At 41.7% G+C, this 18,418-nt stretch overlaps 1 protein-coding gene across 1 annotated transcript in view; it reads right to left on the reverse strand.

The window, feature by feature from the left end:
• The window catches only part of GXYLT2 (glucoside xylosyltransferase 2), a 105,905-nt gene extending 91,208 nt beyond the window's left edge, over nucleotides 1–14,697 (reverse strand). The window contains exon 1 of the mRNA XM_066352147.1: nucleotides 14,266–14,697. Coding sequence (XP_066208244.1) covers nucleotides 14,266–14,540 — 275 coding nt within the window. The 5' untranslated portion in view covers nucleotides 14,541–14,697. The remainder of the gene's footprint in view (nucleotides 1–14,265) is intronic.
• Between the last annotated feature and the right edge of the window lie 3,721 nt (nucleotides 14,698–18,418).

The following is an 18,418-nucleotide window of genomic DNA, read 5'->3' on the forward strand; positions in this document are numbered from 1 at the left end:
TGTCTTCAACTGTGATGAAACTGGCCTCTTTTGGAAGAAAATGCCAAAGAGGACGTTCATTACACAGGAGGAAAAGGCACTGCCAGGACATAAGCCTATGAAAGATAGGCTTACTCTATTGTTGTGTGGTAATGCTAGTGGTGTTTGTAAAGTGAAACCCTTACTGTACCATTCAGAAACTCCCAGAGTGTTTAGCAGTAACAATGTGATTAAAAGTAAATTGTGTGTGATGTGGAGGGCTAACAAGAAATCATGGGTCATGAGGCCAATTTTCATTGAGTGGATGAATGAAGTATTTGGCCCAAGTGTGAAAAAATACCTCCAGGGTCATCAGTTGCCCCTTAAGTGCCTTCTGGTGATGGACAATGCTCCTGCACATCCTCCAGGTTTGGAAGACACATTGTTGAAGGCGTTCAGTTTTATCACAGTGAAGTTCTTGCCCCCTAATACCACACCACTCATCCAGCAGTGGTTGGCAAACTCATTAGTCAACAAAGCCAAATATCAACAATACAATGATTGTAATTTCTTTTGAGAGCCAAATTTTTTTTAACTTAAACTATATAGGTAGGTACATCCCTTAACGAGGTAGCATCTGCACGTGGTATTTTGTGGAAGAGCCACACTCAAGGGGCCAAAGAGCCGTATGTGGTTCTCGAACCGCAGTTTGCCGACCAGGGATCCAGCCCATGCATGGACCAGAATGTCATTTCAAATTTCAAGAAACTGTACACAAAAGCAATGTTTCAAAAGTGCTTTGAGGTGACATCAGATACAGAATTGTCCTTATGAGAGTTCTGGAAAAAACAATTCAACATTCTCAACTGCATTAGTCTCATAGATAAGGCTTGGCAGAGAGTGACATCCAGGACGATGAACTCTGCCTGGAAGAAATGATGGCCAGGATGTGTGTATGAGAGAGATTTTGAAGGGTTCGAGCCTTCCCCTGATGACCCTACACATGTGGTGCAGTCAGTTGTTGACTGGGAAAGTCCATGGGTCTGGAGGTGAGTGGTGAGGATGTGAAGAGCTGGTGGATGACCACAGTGAAGAACTCACCACTGAAGAGCTGCAAGACCTTCGGCTAGAAGAGCAGATGACAGTAGATGAAGAAGTTGCTTCAGATGAGGAGGAAGACACGGGGGAGAATGTGCCTTCTTCAGAGATTAAGGACATCTTCTCCATGTGGAGTAAGGTACAGGTGTTTGTGGAGAAAAGTCACCCAGACAAAGCTGTTGCTGGCTGTGTCTGCAAGTTGTTTAATGATAATGTCTTGCCCCATTTTAGGCAAATCTTAAAGAGGCGGCAGAAACAAACCTCTTTGGCAGCTTTCTTGTGTGACAAGGGTCCACTGACTCTGAAGCTGGTCCTAGTGCCAAAAGACCAAGAAGGGAAGTGACCCCAGATAGTGCCTTGATCCCTAAGGGCCTTATGGAGGGGGATTCCCCTTCCAAACAATAATGTCTGCACCCCTCTTTCCACTCCTCTTCGTCTTCTATACGCCAAGAGTCTTCAGAAAGGTAAATGCCATGTTAAGTGTATATTTATTCTTTACATTAGTCTTTTGTATTCATTTTTGTTTTTAGTATTAAACACTACATTTATTCTCTATAAAGTGTGTTTTTGGTATGTATTTTGGAATGTCTAGAACAAATTAATTAGATTTACATTGATTCATATGGAAAGAATTGCCTCGCTTTTGCCAATTGTTTTCCGATAGATTATCGACGAAAACGGAGGCATCATTGTATATATACATGTATAAGTATATATATACTTGAGTGTGTGTGTGTGTGTGCGCGGGTGCACGTGTGTGTATGACTGAAGTTGACATTTGCTGTCCAGGAGTTTTAAAGACTTGTTGCTTAAGAATAGAGCTAATGGTAACCATCTAAGCCACCATACTGGTAAAGCCTAAATGAGAGCCAACTTAACAGACTAGAAAGCAGAGCCAAAAGTGGTGGATGGCATTATTTGAGCACCTGGAGCCATGTGCACCTAACCCTAAACTTGGACAGTTCATTTATTAAGCCAATAAACTCTCCTTTGCTCAAGTGATTTTGAAAGAAACAACTTAGCAATCAAAAGAGAGTCCTATGATAGCTCTTTAAAATGTTTCCAATTACTTTTATTTCATTCTGCTTCTCTAATATTCTCACCTTGAGCCATCCTTCAAAATACTCATTGAATCCATGCCTTCCCTGCTGCTCGCTGCTAGGACCCTGATCCAAATCACTATTCCTCCAGTTATATAGCTGGAAGAGATACCAGACACCATCTAGTATAGGGGATCCCCTACCTGGCTGCACATCATAATCATCTAAGGTGTCTGTTAATATGCAAACTCCTACCCCACAGAGATTCTGATTCGGTAGGTCTTGGATGAGGCCCTGGAGTTTGCATATTGACATACTTATACTACAACCACCCATAGCTCAGCTACAGCCAGGAGCTACTTATCTGAGCTGACATCTCACCTTTCTTCTCTCTTTCAAACTTCTCCCCCATACCTTCAGGAATACTAACTCTATGGCCAGCCTTTTCATGGAGTATTCTCCTTGCCTCTTGCTTTAATGAAAACATGGCTGCCTTGTAAGAATGCCACCTCCTTAGCAGACCCCTCCAAGTGGAGGCTGTACTTTCTCTCCTGCCCCAGGAGCCTCAGGACAGTACATGGGGCTGGAGTCCTCCTTGCTCTTCACTGTCAAACCAGACATAAAACAGCTTCAGAAGTAAGTCTGTGGGTGAAATTATCTACCTTCTCCTCATTCTTGTTGGTGTCATCTCTGTTACTTGGTTACTAATCTTCACTCATTGAAGAGTTTAGCTCCTCAGTCACAGTATTCCTCCCTCTCCAACTCCTGTCATAATTCTGGGGTACTTCAAATACTATTTAGAAGGCACTTCCAGCATTCTAACACTTCACTTTTGTGACCTCCACATCCACCACCTTTTCCTTCTTTCTACCTGATATACCCAGTGTTATGCTCATATCCTGAACCTTCACACAAACTATGTCCTCTACCTAAAATGTTCTTCCCTGGATTTTTGTATGGCCACATCATCTCATTTGGAGAGCAGAATGGTCTTCCTTGACCACCTCATTGAAGGAAAACACTCTCTTTTATTCTGTCAGGGTCTTTGCTTATTTCCTTGCAAACATTTGCATCTGCTGGTGATTACATATTTTTAATTGTTATTTACATCAAGTTTACAGTATTATATATAAGCAACATAATATAAACAATCTCTAGCTTTAGAAAAAAGACCAAGAGAAATCACATAATGTACATTTTCAATTAAAAATATAAATCTCGTACTGAACGTGTAAAAACAAATATATTTTTTCTCTTTTTGCATTATTTTCTTCGACTACATCTATAGAAATGGAATTACTGGGAATTTAATAGCTATTATCCTCTCAAGAATGTAGTAATTTTAAGTTTCTCAAATTTACCTAAAATTTCTCAGAAAACACTAGACCAAGAGAAGAAAAACAAAAAACACAACAAACACTAACCTGGCTTCCTCTTACTTGTATGATATAACCATGCAGCTGACATCTGAAACCAGATGAAACATATTTTCATAAAGCAGATTGCCTCCACATTCTATGTGTTCCAAAGGTGACACATAGGTTGTTGTTATCATTTGTGACACTGCATCTAATAACATTGAGACTCATGGTAAGAAAGTTCCATGATCAGGTCTTTTTTAACAATGTCAACAAAAACATCTCAGATTGGTGCTAATACATCTTGAATACTTTTTTAATGTTGCCTAATACTCTCTCTCAACTAAAAAAGCAAACACTTAAGACACAGAACCTTCACTAGGCAGGAGTACCAAGTTAAAAATGAACAACACTGTTTAGTTTTCTCAGTGTTTGAGTTGACAACTACCTATTTATGCCATTGCTGACAATTTATGGCAGTGATATAAAATTTCTCCACTTAGAATGTAGAGAAATTGGCCTGACCTGTGGTGGCGCAGTGGATAAAGCGTTGACCTGGAATGCTGAGGTTGCCGGTTCAAAACCCTGGGCTTGCCCGGTCAAGGCACATATGGGAGTTGAAGCTTCCTGCTCCTCCCCCTTTCTCTCTCTCTCTCTCTCCTCTAAAATGAATAAATAAATAAAAAAATTAAAAAAAAAAAGAATGTAGAGAAATTGGAACCCTCAAACATTGCTGGTGGGATTGTAAAATGATGCAGCCTCTTCAGAAATTATTTCAGCAGTTCCTCAAAAGGTTAAATATAGAACTGACTCAGCAATTCCACTCTTAGGTATGTTCCCAAGAAAAATGAAAACATGTCCACCAAAAAAACTTGTACACAAATGTTCATAGCAGCATTATTCACAACTGTCAAAAATCCAACCTGAATGCCCATCGACTGATGAATGAATGAATAAATGTGTTATATCCATACGATGGAACATTGGTAATACAAAGGAATAAAGTATTGATACATGCTATAACATGGACAAACCTTTAAAACAGTGAAATGTAAAAATACAAAAGACCACATATTTATGATTCCATGTATATGAAAAGTTCTGAATAGGAAAATCCATAGAGACATAAAGCAGAATAGTGGTTACCAGGGGCAGAAGGAAGGGGCAAATGGGGAGTGACTGTTTAATGGGTACAGAGTTTCTTTCTTAGAGTGAGGAAAAGGTTCTGAAATTAGTTAGTGGTGATGGTTGCACAACTCTGTGACTAAACTAAAAGCCCCTGCATTGCAGACCTTTACAATGTATTTGGACTACAGAGAATAAAGCTGCTATTAGATAAATAAGTGATAAATAAATGTACTTAAGTTTATGACAAGGCTAGATTTCTAAAAAATTTTTAAAGTTAGCAGTACTGTAGCCATATTATAATTATGCTGGTGTTAACGTGAAAATGACTGAAGCTTTGTAAATGCAGCCCCAATTGTCCTGGCTCAAGCTCACCCCACACTCAAATGAAAGATGATATTCAGAATAACAGGCAGCTCAGAGAAAAGCAGCCTCACCAAATCCATGCTGCCAGAGACAAGTTGTCTTCTTAACTATTTAAAAGTCTCAAGTGTTTAACTAAACTTCAGTTTCTGGAGTGTATAAATCATTTAAAATGACATTTATTTGTAGTGCTATTTACTTTGTTGCCTGCAAAACACACTGAATTATCAGAGCCAGTTCTACTCAGACCCTCTTTTCTGCCATCTCCTGTTACCTCTCTTTTCAGTGCTCCTCCTCACCTAACAAGCTAGATGAACTCGGGTAATCCTGGTGCTGTGATACAGGCAAGCAGTGTAAGCTTGATGAAAATTGCAGTTCTTTAAAATACAGTCTAAAATAGTGCCACTGGTATCTAGTTGTACTAGAGAAGGAAAACAGAAATATTTGAGGAAAGACGGTAGACGATTAATTCTAAAAAGCTAAATAGCCCTGGCCTGTTGGCTCAGCGGTAGAGCGTCGGCCTGGCGTGCAGGGGACCCGGGTTCGATTCCTGGCCAGGGCACATAGGAGAAGCGCCCATTTGCTTCTCCACCCCCCCCCCCTCCTTCCTCTCTGTCTCTCTCTTCCCCTCCCACAGCCAAGGCTCCATTGGAGCAAAGATGGCCCGGGCGCTGGGGATGGCTCCTTGGCCTCTGCCCCAGGCGCTAGAATGGCTCTGGTCACGGCAGAGCAACGCCCCAGAGGGGCAGAGCATCACCCCCTGGTGGGCAGAGCGTTGCCCCTGGTGGGCGTGCCAGGTGGATCCCGGTCAGGCGCATGCGGGAGTCTGTCTGACTGTCTCTCCCCGTTTCCAGCTTCAGAAAAAAATAAAAATAAAAATAAAAATAAAATAAATAAATAAATAAAATAAAAAGCTAAATATGCTCACCTTGGGGAAAGAACAGACTAGCAAAATCTACTTCCTAAGTAGAATCTCTCACAAGATGAAATCTTAGCTACGTATTTGAACATAGAGAAGATCTGCAAATGAGGCCAGAGTAGAAGTTTAGGAAATTGAAAGACCTTGAAGTAGCCAAAGGTGAATCTGATGGTAATTATATCCGTGTAAAATGTGGGCAGTGAGAAGCACAAATAAAGTTCTCTGCAAACTACAGGCTTGGGAACACATTAGTCCCCTGAAAAAAATATTTCCTCACCGAAGCTGTGAGTAGAGCCTTCACTTAGAAACCCAGACGTTACACTAAGGACTATGCTAACAGTTAAATCACTTTTAGTGACCCACAGTTTGGAGTTTAATCAAGTATCTTCTCAGACAGAAAAGCTAACATTTTCCTTGAAGTCATGATATGCTATGTCAACATAGTACCACAAAACTGCCAATACAATTATTTGATAAGTGCGTTCAATTATGAACAGTATATATTTAGTTTGGATCAGGGCATTTGAAACATGGCTGTGTTCCTAAACAAAGTCTAGGTCTAATATACACTATGGTGTTCAATGCCTCAATGCACATAATTTTGTCTATGTGTCTATATGTATGTGTGTCTGCTTTAGATAACACACGCAGACTCATTCTTTATGAATAGTAAGTGGCAGAGCAAAGATTCAAACCCAGAAGGCTAGACTTAAAAGCCTATGCTTCTAATCATTATGCTATATTTGGGTCCACACACAAGTGAGTTAGAAAAGGAACCCCTTCTGGGCAGATGAACTCTTTATCTGTACCCAGGGCATCTGGCTCAGTGATCCAAGCATGGACTGGATTTCAGCCCCAATTTACAGCCTTCCTGGTTGTGACTCTCAAATCTATCTTCACCATCTCTTAGTAATTCATCCATTCACCATTAGCTGAAATCATGCACAATAAATAGTGTTGATAATTCTTTTCCCTTGAAAACGCTATGATTCTGCCTGGACTAATTCTCATTTTATTTTTTCCCATTATAATTGTTCCTGACACAGGAGATTCTATTTCTCCATTTTCCTCTTCTTTTCAAATTAAGATATTATTGAGGTTTTAAGATACAAATTATCTTAAAACCAATGACAGTTTGAAATAAATGGCTGGTGACATATGAGAGAGAAGAATGAGTATCACATATTCTGCAAATGGACACTTCTCATTTCCTAAAAAAGAGCATAAGGAATGTACCAACTTAAAGGAAGGAAAAAATAATCTCCTCACGAATTTCCATGCTCTTGTGCCTCAGGCCAATAAGAAAATTTTAATTTATACAATAATGTTGTATATGAGTAATGCATACATTTATCTTAGAAAAAATTTAAAATACAGCCTGACCTGTGGTGGCACAGTGGATCAAGTGTTGACCTGGAATGCTGAGATCGCCAGTTCAAAACCCTGGGCTGCCTGGGCTGCCTGACCTGTGGTGGTGCAGTGGATAAAGCGTCAACCTGGAAATGCTGAGGTTGCCGGTTCGAAACCTTGGGCTTGCCTGGTCAAGGCACATATGGGAGTTGATGCTTTCAGCTCCTCCCTCCCTTTCTTTCTTTCTCTCTCTCTCTTCTCTCTGTCTCTCCCTCTCCTCTCTAAAATAAATTTAAAAAAAAAACAACCCTGGGCTTACTCAGTCAAGGCACATATGGGAGTTGATGCTTCCTGCTCCTCCCCTCTTCTCTCTCTCTCTCTCTCTCTCTCTCTTCTCTAAAATAAATAAATAAATTTTTTAAAAAAATTTAAAATACAGACAAGCAAAAAGTGGATATCCATAATGCCAATTCCATACCACTATTAATATTTTGGTGTACTGGTATAATCTTCCAGAGTTATATCCAATATATATGGGTGTGTGAATATAAATATGTAATATATAAAAAAAAACTTTCTGAGTTTCTGGTTAGATCGGTTGATTAGAGTGCTGTCTCCATACATAAAAGGTCGATCCCTGGTCAGGGCACATACAGGAACAGGTCGATGTTCCTATGTCTCTCTCTCTCTCCCTCCCTTCCTCTTTTTCTAAAATCAATAAATTTTTAAAAATTTAAACTTTTTAGAAATGAATAATTGTCATAGCTATTTTCCCTTACATATGTGAACAATATACAAGTGTGAATAAGAGAGATTTTATCAGAGGAATCTTCTTCAAAGAAATTCTAGTTATTTGAAAATAAATTTCAAAATTTATTCCCAAGTACAGTATGGTGGTTAGAAATTTGGTTCTAGAAACACATTTGCTGAGGAGGACTAATTCAAAGCTACACAGCTAGTCAGCTGGGTCTAGTTATGATTCACTTCCTAACTTATAAAGTGAAAGTGGATAACAACAATTCTCAAAATCATAAATCACTTGTTGTGCGGCTACCATCAGTCCTATGCTGAATTCTTTATGAACATTTTTTTTTGTGTGACAAAGACAGAGAGACAAAGAGAGGGACAGATAGGGACAGACGGGCTGCTCCTTAGTCTCCTTAGTTGTTCATTGATTGCTTTCTCATATGTGCCTTGACCAGGGGACTACAGCGGAGAGAGTGACCTTTTGCTCAAGCCAGTGATGTTGGGCTGAAGCCAGCAAGCATGGGGTTATGTCCATGATCCCACGCTCAAGCCAGAGATCCTGCGCTCAAGCTGGTGAACCCCCACTCAAGCTGGTGAGCCCGCACTCAAGCCGGCGACCTCGGGGTTTCGAACCTGGGTCCTCTGTGTCCCAGTCCAACGCTCTATCCACTGTGCCACTGCCTGGTCAGGCTCTTTATGAACATTTTTATTATTTTATCTGGACTATAAATATAAATATAATATTTATATTATTTGGACTTCAGTTTCCTTTGTCATGAAAGGGAGTCATATTTTGGATTATGTGTTCTCTCTTGCTCCTACTTATATGAAGTTTGGCTTCTAAGTTGTACCTTGATGAATTTCTACTAGAAAATTACATTCTTTTGTATTGCTAAAAGAGGTTGAGAGGAGGTGGCATGGGTGGGAATCAGAACATTGCCTTCAAATGTACCCAGGTCACTCTTTGCTGGAACAAAAACATGGGGTCTCAAACAATGCAGCAAGTCAAGACACTCCTCTTTTCAGGGGCAGTTCTGAGAATTTCATAATCTAAAAATCAAGTACTGAGGAAGATTTAGAGAGGAATGTAAAATGAATTTCATCTTCAACAAAAGTATCTTATGTTTTACTAAAAAATGTATTTTAGGCCCTGGCCACTTAAGCTAAGTGGTAGAGTGCTGGCCCAGCACGCGGACGTCCCAGGTTTCGATTCCTGGTCAGAGCACACAGGAGAAGTGACCATTGGTTTTTCCACCCTTCCTCCTTCTCTCTCCCCCTCCTGCAGCCATGGCTTGATTGGTTTGAGTACATTGGCCCCAGGTACTAAGGATGGCTCCATGGAGCCTCCACCTCAGGCACTAAAAATAACTCAGTTGTGAGCATGGCTCCAGATGGGCAGAGCATGAGCCCCAGACAGGGGTTGCTGGGTGGATCCTGCTCAGGGCATGCAGGAGTCTGTCTCTCTATCTCCACTCCTCTCACTTGGAAAAAATGAAAGGAAAAAAAAAAATAGGTGGCTACTGCAGATTCCTAGGTGTGCAAATATGGTGTTTATGAGATTGGTGGTACCATGGAAGTAATAGAAATAGACTGGGAATATATTTTGAGATAGAACCAATAGGGCTTACTGACTGAGCAAGTGTAGAGGTTGAAGGGGTGGGGGGTGGGGACTTATGTATTAATCAACAAAGATGAATGAGAATAGAATCAACACCCAGGACATAATATCATAGCTGGTATCCAAGATCTAGAGATCTTTAATGTGTTCTGGGCCTACTAGCTAATTATAGGATGGCCACAAACTTAGCATTTTGCTATATAAAATCATTTCTCTTTAGTGAGACCTTTATTCAGGCTATAACCATCTGGGTAGACTTATCTCAGAAACTGAAGGGAGATGCAGGAAATGGTGTCTCTTGATGAGCAAGTATATATGCTTCCTTTCACTGGGGCAGCTGGGGACATGGTCAAATGTAGCATGTTTCTTTCTTCTCTGCCTCCCCCATCAAAAAAAATTCTGGAAGGGCAGCAGCTCCATTTAACATTGTACAGTGAGTGTCTGGCCCAGAATATATGAGCAATAAACATTTGCTGAATGACTATGGAGTAAAATGGCACAGGAGCACCACAGAGCATACAGGAAGCCTGTCTCCCTTGGAAACCATATTTTAAGAGAAAACAGCACTATCCAGACCAACACAGAAGAAAAATAATAAAGTGCTGAAGAGGATTGAGGTTGAATAATCAATAAGAGTTCTAAGTTGCAGCCCACAAATGACAAACAGTGATTTTTGCAAGAGGTGAACAAAGGGCTGAACAACAGTCTTCACTGGGATTTTGCAGCTCAACTTGATGATCTCATCACAGAATCACCAAATGTCAGAGCTGGAAGAGATATTAGAAAACTTAGGATCAATTCACTAATTTTACAGATGAGGAAATTAAGATGAAATGTCTTGGGACTAGAACTCAATTCTCTCTACTCCAGAGGCCAAATTCATTTCTACATGGCAGGGATTGGCAATTATAGTAACATCCTTTCCCACATGTAGGCTTACCAGGAAGTTTTCAGAATCAAGCTGGAGAGATAGACTTCTAGTCCAAAGTGTATTTCCAAGTTAAATTCTCTTTTTAAAATTCAGTTTCATGAAAAACAAATTATCTCTCTTGACAAGCTTCTCCTCTCATCTTTCAGTGAAAATGAGGCAGCCCACCTCACTTCCCTTTTTGACATGGCTGCCAGGAGCCTTAGAACTAAATTGAACACTTAATCCTCATAGCTACAGTGGCCTCAGATTTTTACAATCAGTACTTATTTCCCCCTCCTCTTTATGTCGTTTCATTTTTTATAACTATTTTGATGGTATTATTGTATGTGTTTTTTTACTGTCATCTCAAATTCTTTTTGGAAGTCAGCCAGGTATAAATCATCAATAAACCAAAACAGAAAGAAGATTTCATTTCTCTTGTACACTGGAATTGCTGCTACATGTGGTGTTCATTTTCAGATTCCCACCCTTGACCTGAAAGCTCAGACTATACCTCCTGGCTTCATAGTTATAGAGGAGAGGCAACCACAGGCAGATTACATACAAATGACTAATTATAAAATTGTAGGGTTTGCCTGCTAACTAGACAAGTCCCTGGAAACTGCTCCGAAATGAAAACAAGATGTGGAAGAAGAGTGCTATGTTTCCTGTGCTGACGTGGCAGAACTTCATGGACAGCAGTATCCTGGAGAAAGCAAAGCAGCCCGGTCCATAGCTGGTCAGCAGGTGGTGAACTGTGTCACATCCAGCTCCAAATTTCTGCCGACTACTCCCCCAGGCCTGAGAAATGAGATCTAGTAGCCGCCATCTCTTCTGAATTCTAGCCACATAAAGAGATTAAAGCACTCGTTCTCTGAAAATGAGGCTTTCTTTTCCCTCCCTAAAATAAAATTCCTCCTAAACCACAAAAATTTAACAAGGCAAGATTAGAAATGCAATAAAGGCGTTCATATAGAGATCTTCCCTCCTGTTTCTTTAGTGCTTCAGAATTGCCTATCTCCATTTCTGTCTACATAGTAAAAGAAACATTTCTCCAAAGGACACTAGATTTTCATGTTTATGCATTTGAGCTTGAGACTTTCTATAGTTCCTTTATTTTTCCACTCTTGCCTGAGTTTTTAAATTTTGTTCTTTATTCCTATGGTGTGGGCCATGATTTTCATGATAATCTAAGAGATAGGTTCAAAAGAAAAATGGCTTCCAGAGGTACTGTTGCTTATGGAAATAGTCCTTCCCTAAAACATCCATTTAGATTCTGTTCATGGTCTCTTCCTAGTCAGAGCCAATTTGTTTAGATAGAGACAAGAAAATGCTGACCCAACATTCCCCATACCTTGAAGGAGACAGTTGCAAAAACCTATTATGTTTATTTAGAAGAATCTCAGAAAATTAGGAAATGCAGGCAAGACTAGTATGTGACCTCAGCATAGCATGTAAGGGTTCAACTTGGGCCCAGGCTGCTGCTGGGTCATTATCCTTATGTACGGCCAGTAGCCACAGCCACCATCACAGCCGCCTGGCCCATGCAGGTTCACATTTGATTCGGGCAGATGGTAATGAAACAACAGAGCCAAGAAATAGTGGGCCATTTTCCTTTATTCTATACTCATACCAGCTAACAAGTAAAAACAAACACACGGGGCACCAAAACCCACTCACATGTTCTGTTCCACAACCAGGAGAATCTTTCCAGTTTTTTTCTAGAATCAAAGGCTTCATCAGCCTCACTCAGTCCCCTCCACGTAGAGAGGAGGCATGCCTCCATTTTGGCTGCCTCCTCTCCTCCACGTGGCCTCCCTGCCCTGCTACAACATGGTCTCCTCCTCTCGACAACAACTTGGTCTCTCCCCCAGCACACATTAGCATAACCAAGCCCCTTCCCAAGCAAGAAGGTAATTAATATTATCACCTAGGTGATGGCCATCCACGTGGGCAGCGCCATCTTTAACCAAGTGAGAATAAAATTACAATCTTATCTGCCAAACACCTTATCTACCACATTATCTATTAACTTTGGACAAAGCACCAAACTTCGTGCATTACTTTCCTCATCTGTAAAATGGCAATAATATTAGTGCTTACTTCACAGAGCAGGTGCTAAGACTTTGGTGTACATTAGAAACAATGGGACAGTTTATTAAAACAGATTATCAACTTCACCACATGGTTTCTGATATAATGGTCTAGGATGGTACATGAGAATCTGCATTTCTAAGAAGGTCCCAGATGACATTGGTGCTGCTGGTTAAAGGCCACACTTTGAGAATCACTATCAGAGGGTTATGGTGGAGATGATGTAGTTAATATACATAAACTAAATGTTAACAATGACTATTTTTATGCACTGCTGTTAGCACTGTGCCTGGTTAGCTATGTTAAATAGTGTCAGTTATACCTTATAAGTTGTCCCGTCAACTTACAAATCATAGTAAACTTGTAGTTGAACTGTAATATAATCCATTATAAGAAACCTCAGTATACAGAAAGGAAAATCCTATTAAGTTCCTAATAGAAATATCCTTATTAAAGAGCATACAGCCTGACCTGCGGTGGTGCAGTGGATAAAGCGTCAACCTGGAACGCTGAGGTTGCAGGTTCAAAACCCTGCACTTGTCTGGTCAAGGCACATACCGAAGTTGATGCTTCCTGCTCCTCCCTCCTCTCTCTGTCCCACTCTCACTCTCTCTAAAATGAATAAATTTAAAAAAAAGAAAAAAAAGAGCATACAATTCACAAAGGGTTGTATTTCAAAATACTTAAAAGCAATTCAATAGATCACTTTTCTTTTTTTAACCAAAACTTTGTCAGATCCCATCTGTATATTGATTGAGGCAGAAGAGAAGCTGACACAGCTCCTTTTTTGATGTTTCCTTTCTTTTCTTTTACTTATAGTAAAGCACCAAAACACATTTAGTTATGGCCAAAAAGATTCTTCAATTCATTTTAAGTAATTAAAGAGCCCAGCAAATGTGGACCTTGCAAAGTCAAGTAGAAATATCTACAGAGGGAACACAATAGTTACAAAACAAAGCTCTCTATAACAAATGAAATAACTGAAATCTCTGCCCTGTGGGTGTGCCAGCAATTTTGAGCACAAAGATAAAATGGTCTGGCGAAAACCTGTGGCATGTTCAGCTTTGAGAAGAGAAAAAGAGTATCAGACGTAATGTATAAGGTTGAGAGGTTTTCCATAGGACTTTGACTTGAGTCTGAACTAGAACGAGGAACAGGGAAACCCTCCCTGTGTCCTTTCCGTGCCACGCATCACTTCTTTCCAGAACACTTTTAAATAAACTTAGGTCTCCTACCGCTTCCTCCTAAGCACAGAGTAATTTGAGGTTCAGTGACAGGCAGCCAGTCTTTGGTAAACATCTAACTTTTCCAACTCAGATCTACGCGTTTGGTAAAAATTCCAATGGAACATGATAATTAAATAAAGCATTCTTGCATCGTGTTGGCTCTTGAAAAATTAAACAAAGGGCACAGGTCTACAAGGATGCAAAAAATAAGTCTTGCCTTGACAGTTTTAAAAATGTAATACAAACCACTTTTCCTGGCACTTCTTTGAAAAAATGTACGTAATTATAAGCACTGGGCCATCTGGTGGAGTGCACGAAGGTGGTGGTTCTTCATTTCTAGCAGGTTAAGAAATAGAAGTCACTCTGTCCCGCCAGCCCAAAATCTCCCTTGGACTTGGCGTGGGTGAAGGGTGTGAAACACAGGTCCCCAGACGAGACTCTGGAGCTGCCACGACTCACCTCGCCAACTTTTCAAGGCTCGCCTCACCCCAGCGGCCGGCTCGGAGGCGCGGACGAGGTGGCCGGCGCCTCTGAGCGCCCCGGTCCGCCCGAACACGGGCGCCCGGGCCCGGGAGCTGCGTGGGGGCCGGCGCGGGAGGGCGCTGAGGGATCCGCGCGGAGCGAGCGGGCGGCGCTGGGGGCTGGACGCGGCAGGTACGCAGGGTCAGCAGCGCGAGCAGCAGAGCTGACAACACGAGCAGGAGCAGCACGGCCGCCTTGCTGCGGAGCTTCATGGTGCAGCGCGACAGCGGCAGCTCTGGGGCGGCGCAGCCACTCTGTGCATGGCGGCGCTCCAGGAGCCGGCGGCAGCGGGACCAAGGCGGCAGCGCGCCGGGACCACCTCCTCCTCCGCCAGCCCACCGGGAACTAGGGGCGAGGAGGCCGGGCGCGGGCCACTGGCGAGGGAGGTGGCGGGAGAGGGGGAGGTGCGTACGCGGCCGAAGGAGGAGCGGCCCGCGCCTACCGTACTATGTGGAATAGCTGTCCGTACGCCCACCCGCCAACCTCTGGACCCTCCAGACCCTCCAGTTGAAAGTAGCGCAGCCTCAAAACCTCTCACTTCCTTAATTGCTCAAGCACCATTCATTCATCCACACCCTCGCATCCCGTTCCATTCTATTACCTCGTTTACTTCCTCACTCGTTCATTTACCCTCCCATTACCACACACACTCTTTCACCAGATTCCCTAATTATTCCAGGCATTTCCCCGGTTATTTAGTTCAATCCATCTATCCAAGCACTTATGTATCTATCTATACGTCCAATCAGTCTGGGACATCTCTATCCTGTTTGCCCAGTGTAAGGCCTAACACCTGACGGATATCTGTGGGATAAAATCAAGTTAGATCCATGTAGTCTAAATAATTTATAGAATGCATTTCAAAGTCTAGGTTTGAAATCTGAATTTGCTGCTTACTGGTTTGGTGATGCTGAGCAAGTTACACAATGGCTGCTATTATGTTAGTATGTGGCCCAGTGAAGTAAAACTTCCTATATCTGTTTTGCCACCTTCTCTCTTCCTCAAAGTGACATTTGCTACAAGGATAAAATAAGAAAAAGTGATACTTAGTTAGTGGCTGGAATTTTGGTCTCAAACACAAAAGTAGAACTTGGAACTAGACTTGACCAAACAGAAGACTTTCCTTTCTTAAACCTTGCTAAAACTTCTTCCCTTAAGTCTAAACCAAAGTTTTGGATTTTACTGCACTGATTGGTGGAAAAGTACAACAGCTAATGTAATGGGGGAAAAAAAGGGTTCTAAATACTATGTTGATGGTTCACCCAATTTCTCCTTTGGATGTTTAATAAACCAAATGCTTGTTTATTTACCTCCTTACTCCATAAGTCTATTTGTCCCCCTCCCTGGAATTCTGACATGTCTAGATAACCAGTTGCTTAAACCAGATATTAAGTAAAAACAGTCTTTGGTTTGTTGGTTTTCTTCATCTCCTTTATTAGTTATCTATTACTGTATAACACACTGCATCAAAATTTGGTGACTTAAGGTAGCACATATACAATCTTATCATTTCTGTGGGTCAAGAATCCAGCACACACAAAAAAAGAATCCAGCACAGCTTTACTGAGTCCTCTGTTTCACAGGTTCTTACACATTGCAACCAAACTGTTGGCTCAGGTGTGTGGTGTCATCTGAAGGCTGCACTAGGGAAGGAGCCATCTCTGAGCTCACTCACATGATTCTTGACAGGATTTGGTTTCTTTCTGGTCATTGGACAGAGTCTTTGTTACTTGCTGGCTGTTAGCCAGAGGCTGCCCTCAGTTCTTTGTCAGGTGCCATCACTATCAGAGTAAACACACAAGAAGAGCCAGGGAAAGAAAGCCAGCAAAGTGGAAGTAACAGTCTTTTATAACCTATTTTCAGAAGTGACAGTCATCACTTCTCTGTACTCTGCTTGTTAGAAATCATTAAATCCAATCCACACTCAAGAGGAAAGAGAATTACACAGGAGCTTGAATCCCAGGAGGCAAGATTATTGGGAGCCATTTTAAAAGGGTGCTTCTGCTTTACATATCCAGAGAATCAGTAAGTTCTGTCAACTCCGCCTTCAAAGCATAATTGGCATCTATGCATTTTTCTCCTCAATTGTCAATAGTGATTGCTTAACAAAGCCAAACCTTGCTCAATTCCTAAGCGTCTCATTCCCATTGTATTTCATGTTAAGTTTTCCCCACTCCCACCTCCACTTCCCTACCACTCTGAATTGTATGATGTGACTGTTCAATGACCTAGAAATGATAGCAATTGCCTTCTAATTGAGCTCCTTGCTTCTTCCCAGGCCTTCTTTCAGTTGTTAAACTAGGGTGATTTTAAAAACATAAACTGAATCTTATTTCTCCCCTGTTTACAACTCTTCAATGGTTCTATATGGTTTTTCAAAGAAGTCAGAAGTCCTTGCCAAGGCTTCCAAGTCCAGTATTATCTGGCCTCTGACTGCAACACTAGCTGCGTTTGTCTTAGGGCTTACTCCAGCCCCACTAGTCTCCCATCAGGGCTTCTACCATTTCTGGTTCTTGCTTGCTTAAGTTCCTTTTGTCTGATTCCAGGCTCTGGAAAGTACATTATGCTTTAGATTTCACCTTAAAGTCACCTCCTTAGAAAGTTCTTTTCTAGCCACCCACTTTAAGGAGATATTGCTCCTCCTATTATTCTCTATTATTTGCTGTAAAGCCAGTAGTCATGGCCAGAGCCACTATCACAGCAGCCTGGCCCATGCAGGTTCCCATTGGATTCGGACAGTCGGTAAAGAAACAACGGAGCCAAGAACTGATGGGCCTTCATCTTTAATCCTAGCTTGCACCCGGCAGGCAAGTAAAAACACACACTGGGCTCCAAAACCCAATCACATTCAGTGCTCACAAAGCTACTGATTTATCCGAGTTTCCTAGAATCAAAGGTTTCTAGCTCACCAGACTTATTCTCCTCAGTTCCCCATCTCCTTCCTTCTCCAGCGTCAAACTGCACAAACTGGCATCTCACTCAGCACTCCGCCATCTTGGCTGCTTCTCCTGGCCACATGGTCTCTTTCTGCTCTCTGCTCTGCTCCCTCTGCTCTCTCATGCTAATGATCCCAGGAACCAAGAGCAAGCTCCTACTCCGTCCCCATTTTATATTGTAGAAATCCAAACCCTTAATCCAATATACAAAATAGGGAAGTCTCTAATACAAAGTCACTTTCTGAGGCATGATTGGATTGTACCACCCCACATCAAAAAGGGTAGGAAAGGCTTAATCCCAAAACCAAGCCCCAGGCTACAAGGATTCTGCCTGCCTTTAGCCCACCCCAACACACATTAATATCACCTGGGCAACGGCCTCCTCATGTTATCTTTAACAAAGTGAGCATAATACATTTTATCTGCCCAACATTTGCCCATTTTGTTTTCTGTCAAACACTTACTACAAATTGTATATGTATACATATATACATACACATACATAAATACATACACATATATAGGTATATGCAGGCATATATATGTTTATATATGTTTTTATTTTAAAAAGTTTATTTAGAAAGTTACAAAGGTAGAAGCTGTGAGCTGTAGAAGAAATGGGCCTAGGAAACAAGTTACAGAAGCAAAATTTTGAAGAACCCTTGGAATTTAGAAGAAAGAGGCAAGGAAAATGTGCCTGGGGGAAGAGGTGGAGAAAGAGTAGGTGTACTCTATAGAGAGAGTCACTGTCCTTACACACACACACACACACACACACACACACACACACACATGCACACACCACATACGCCCGTGGTGTGTGCGTGTGTGTGTGTGTGTGTGTACTCCCTGACCAGGATCCATCCAGCAACCCTCGTCTGGGGTCGATGCTCAGATCCACTGAGTTATCCTCAGTGCCTACGGCTTGCTCTTGGACCAACTGAGCTATCCTCAGCACCTGGGGCTTACACTTGAACCAACTGAGCCACTGGCTGTGAGAAGAGAAGACAGAGAGAAGGGGGAGAGGGAGGGAAAGAGAAGCAGATGGTCACTTCTCTTGTGTGCCCTGAATGGGGATCAAACCTGGAAAGTGTTGTGAGGATGGAAATATTTTATATCTGTACCATAAATATTGTAGTCACTAAACTCATATG

Source organism: Saccopteryx leptura, chromosome 10 (assembly GCF_036850995.1).
Source record: "Saccopteryx leptura isolate mSacLep1 chromosome 10, mSacLep1_pri_phased_curated, whole genome shotgun sequence".
Lineage (NCBI taxonomy): Eukaryota > Metazoa > Chordata > Mammalia > Chiroptera > Emballonuridae > Saccopteryx > Saccopteryx leptura.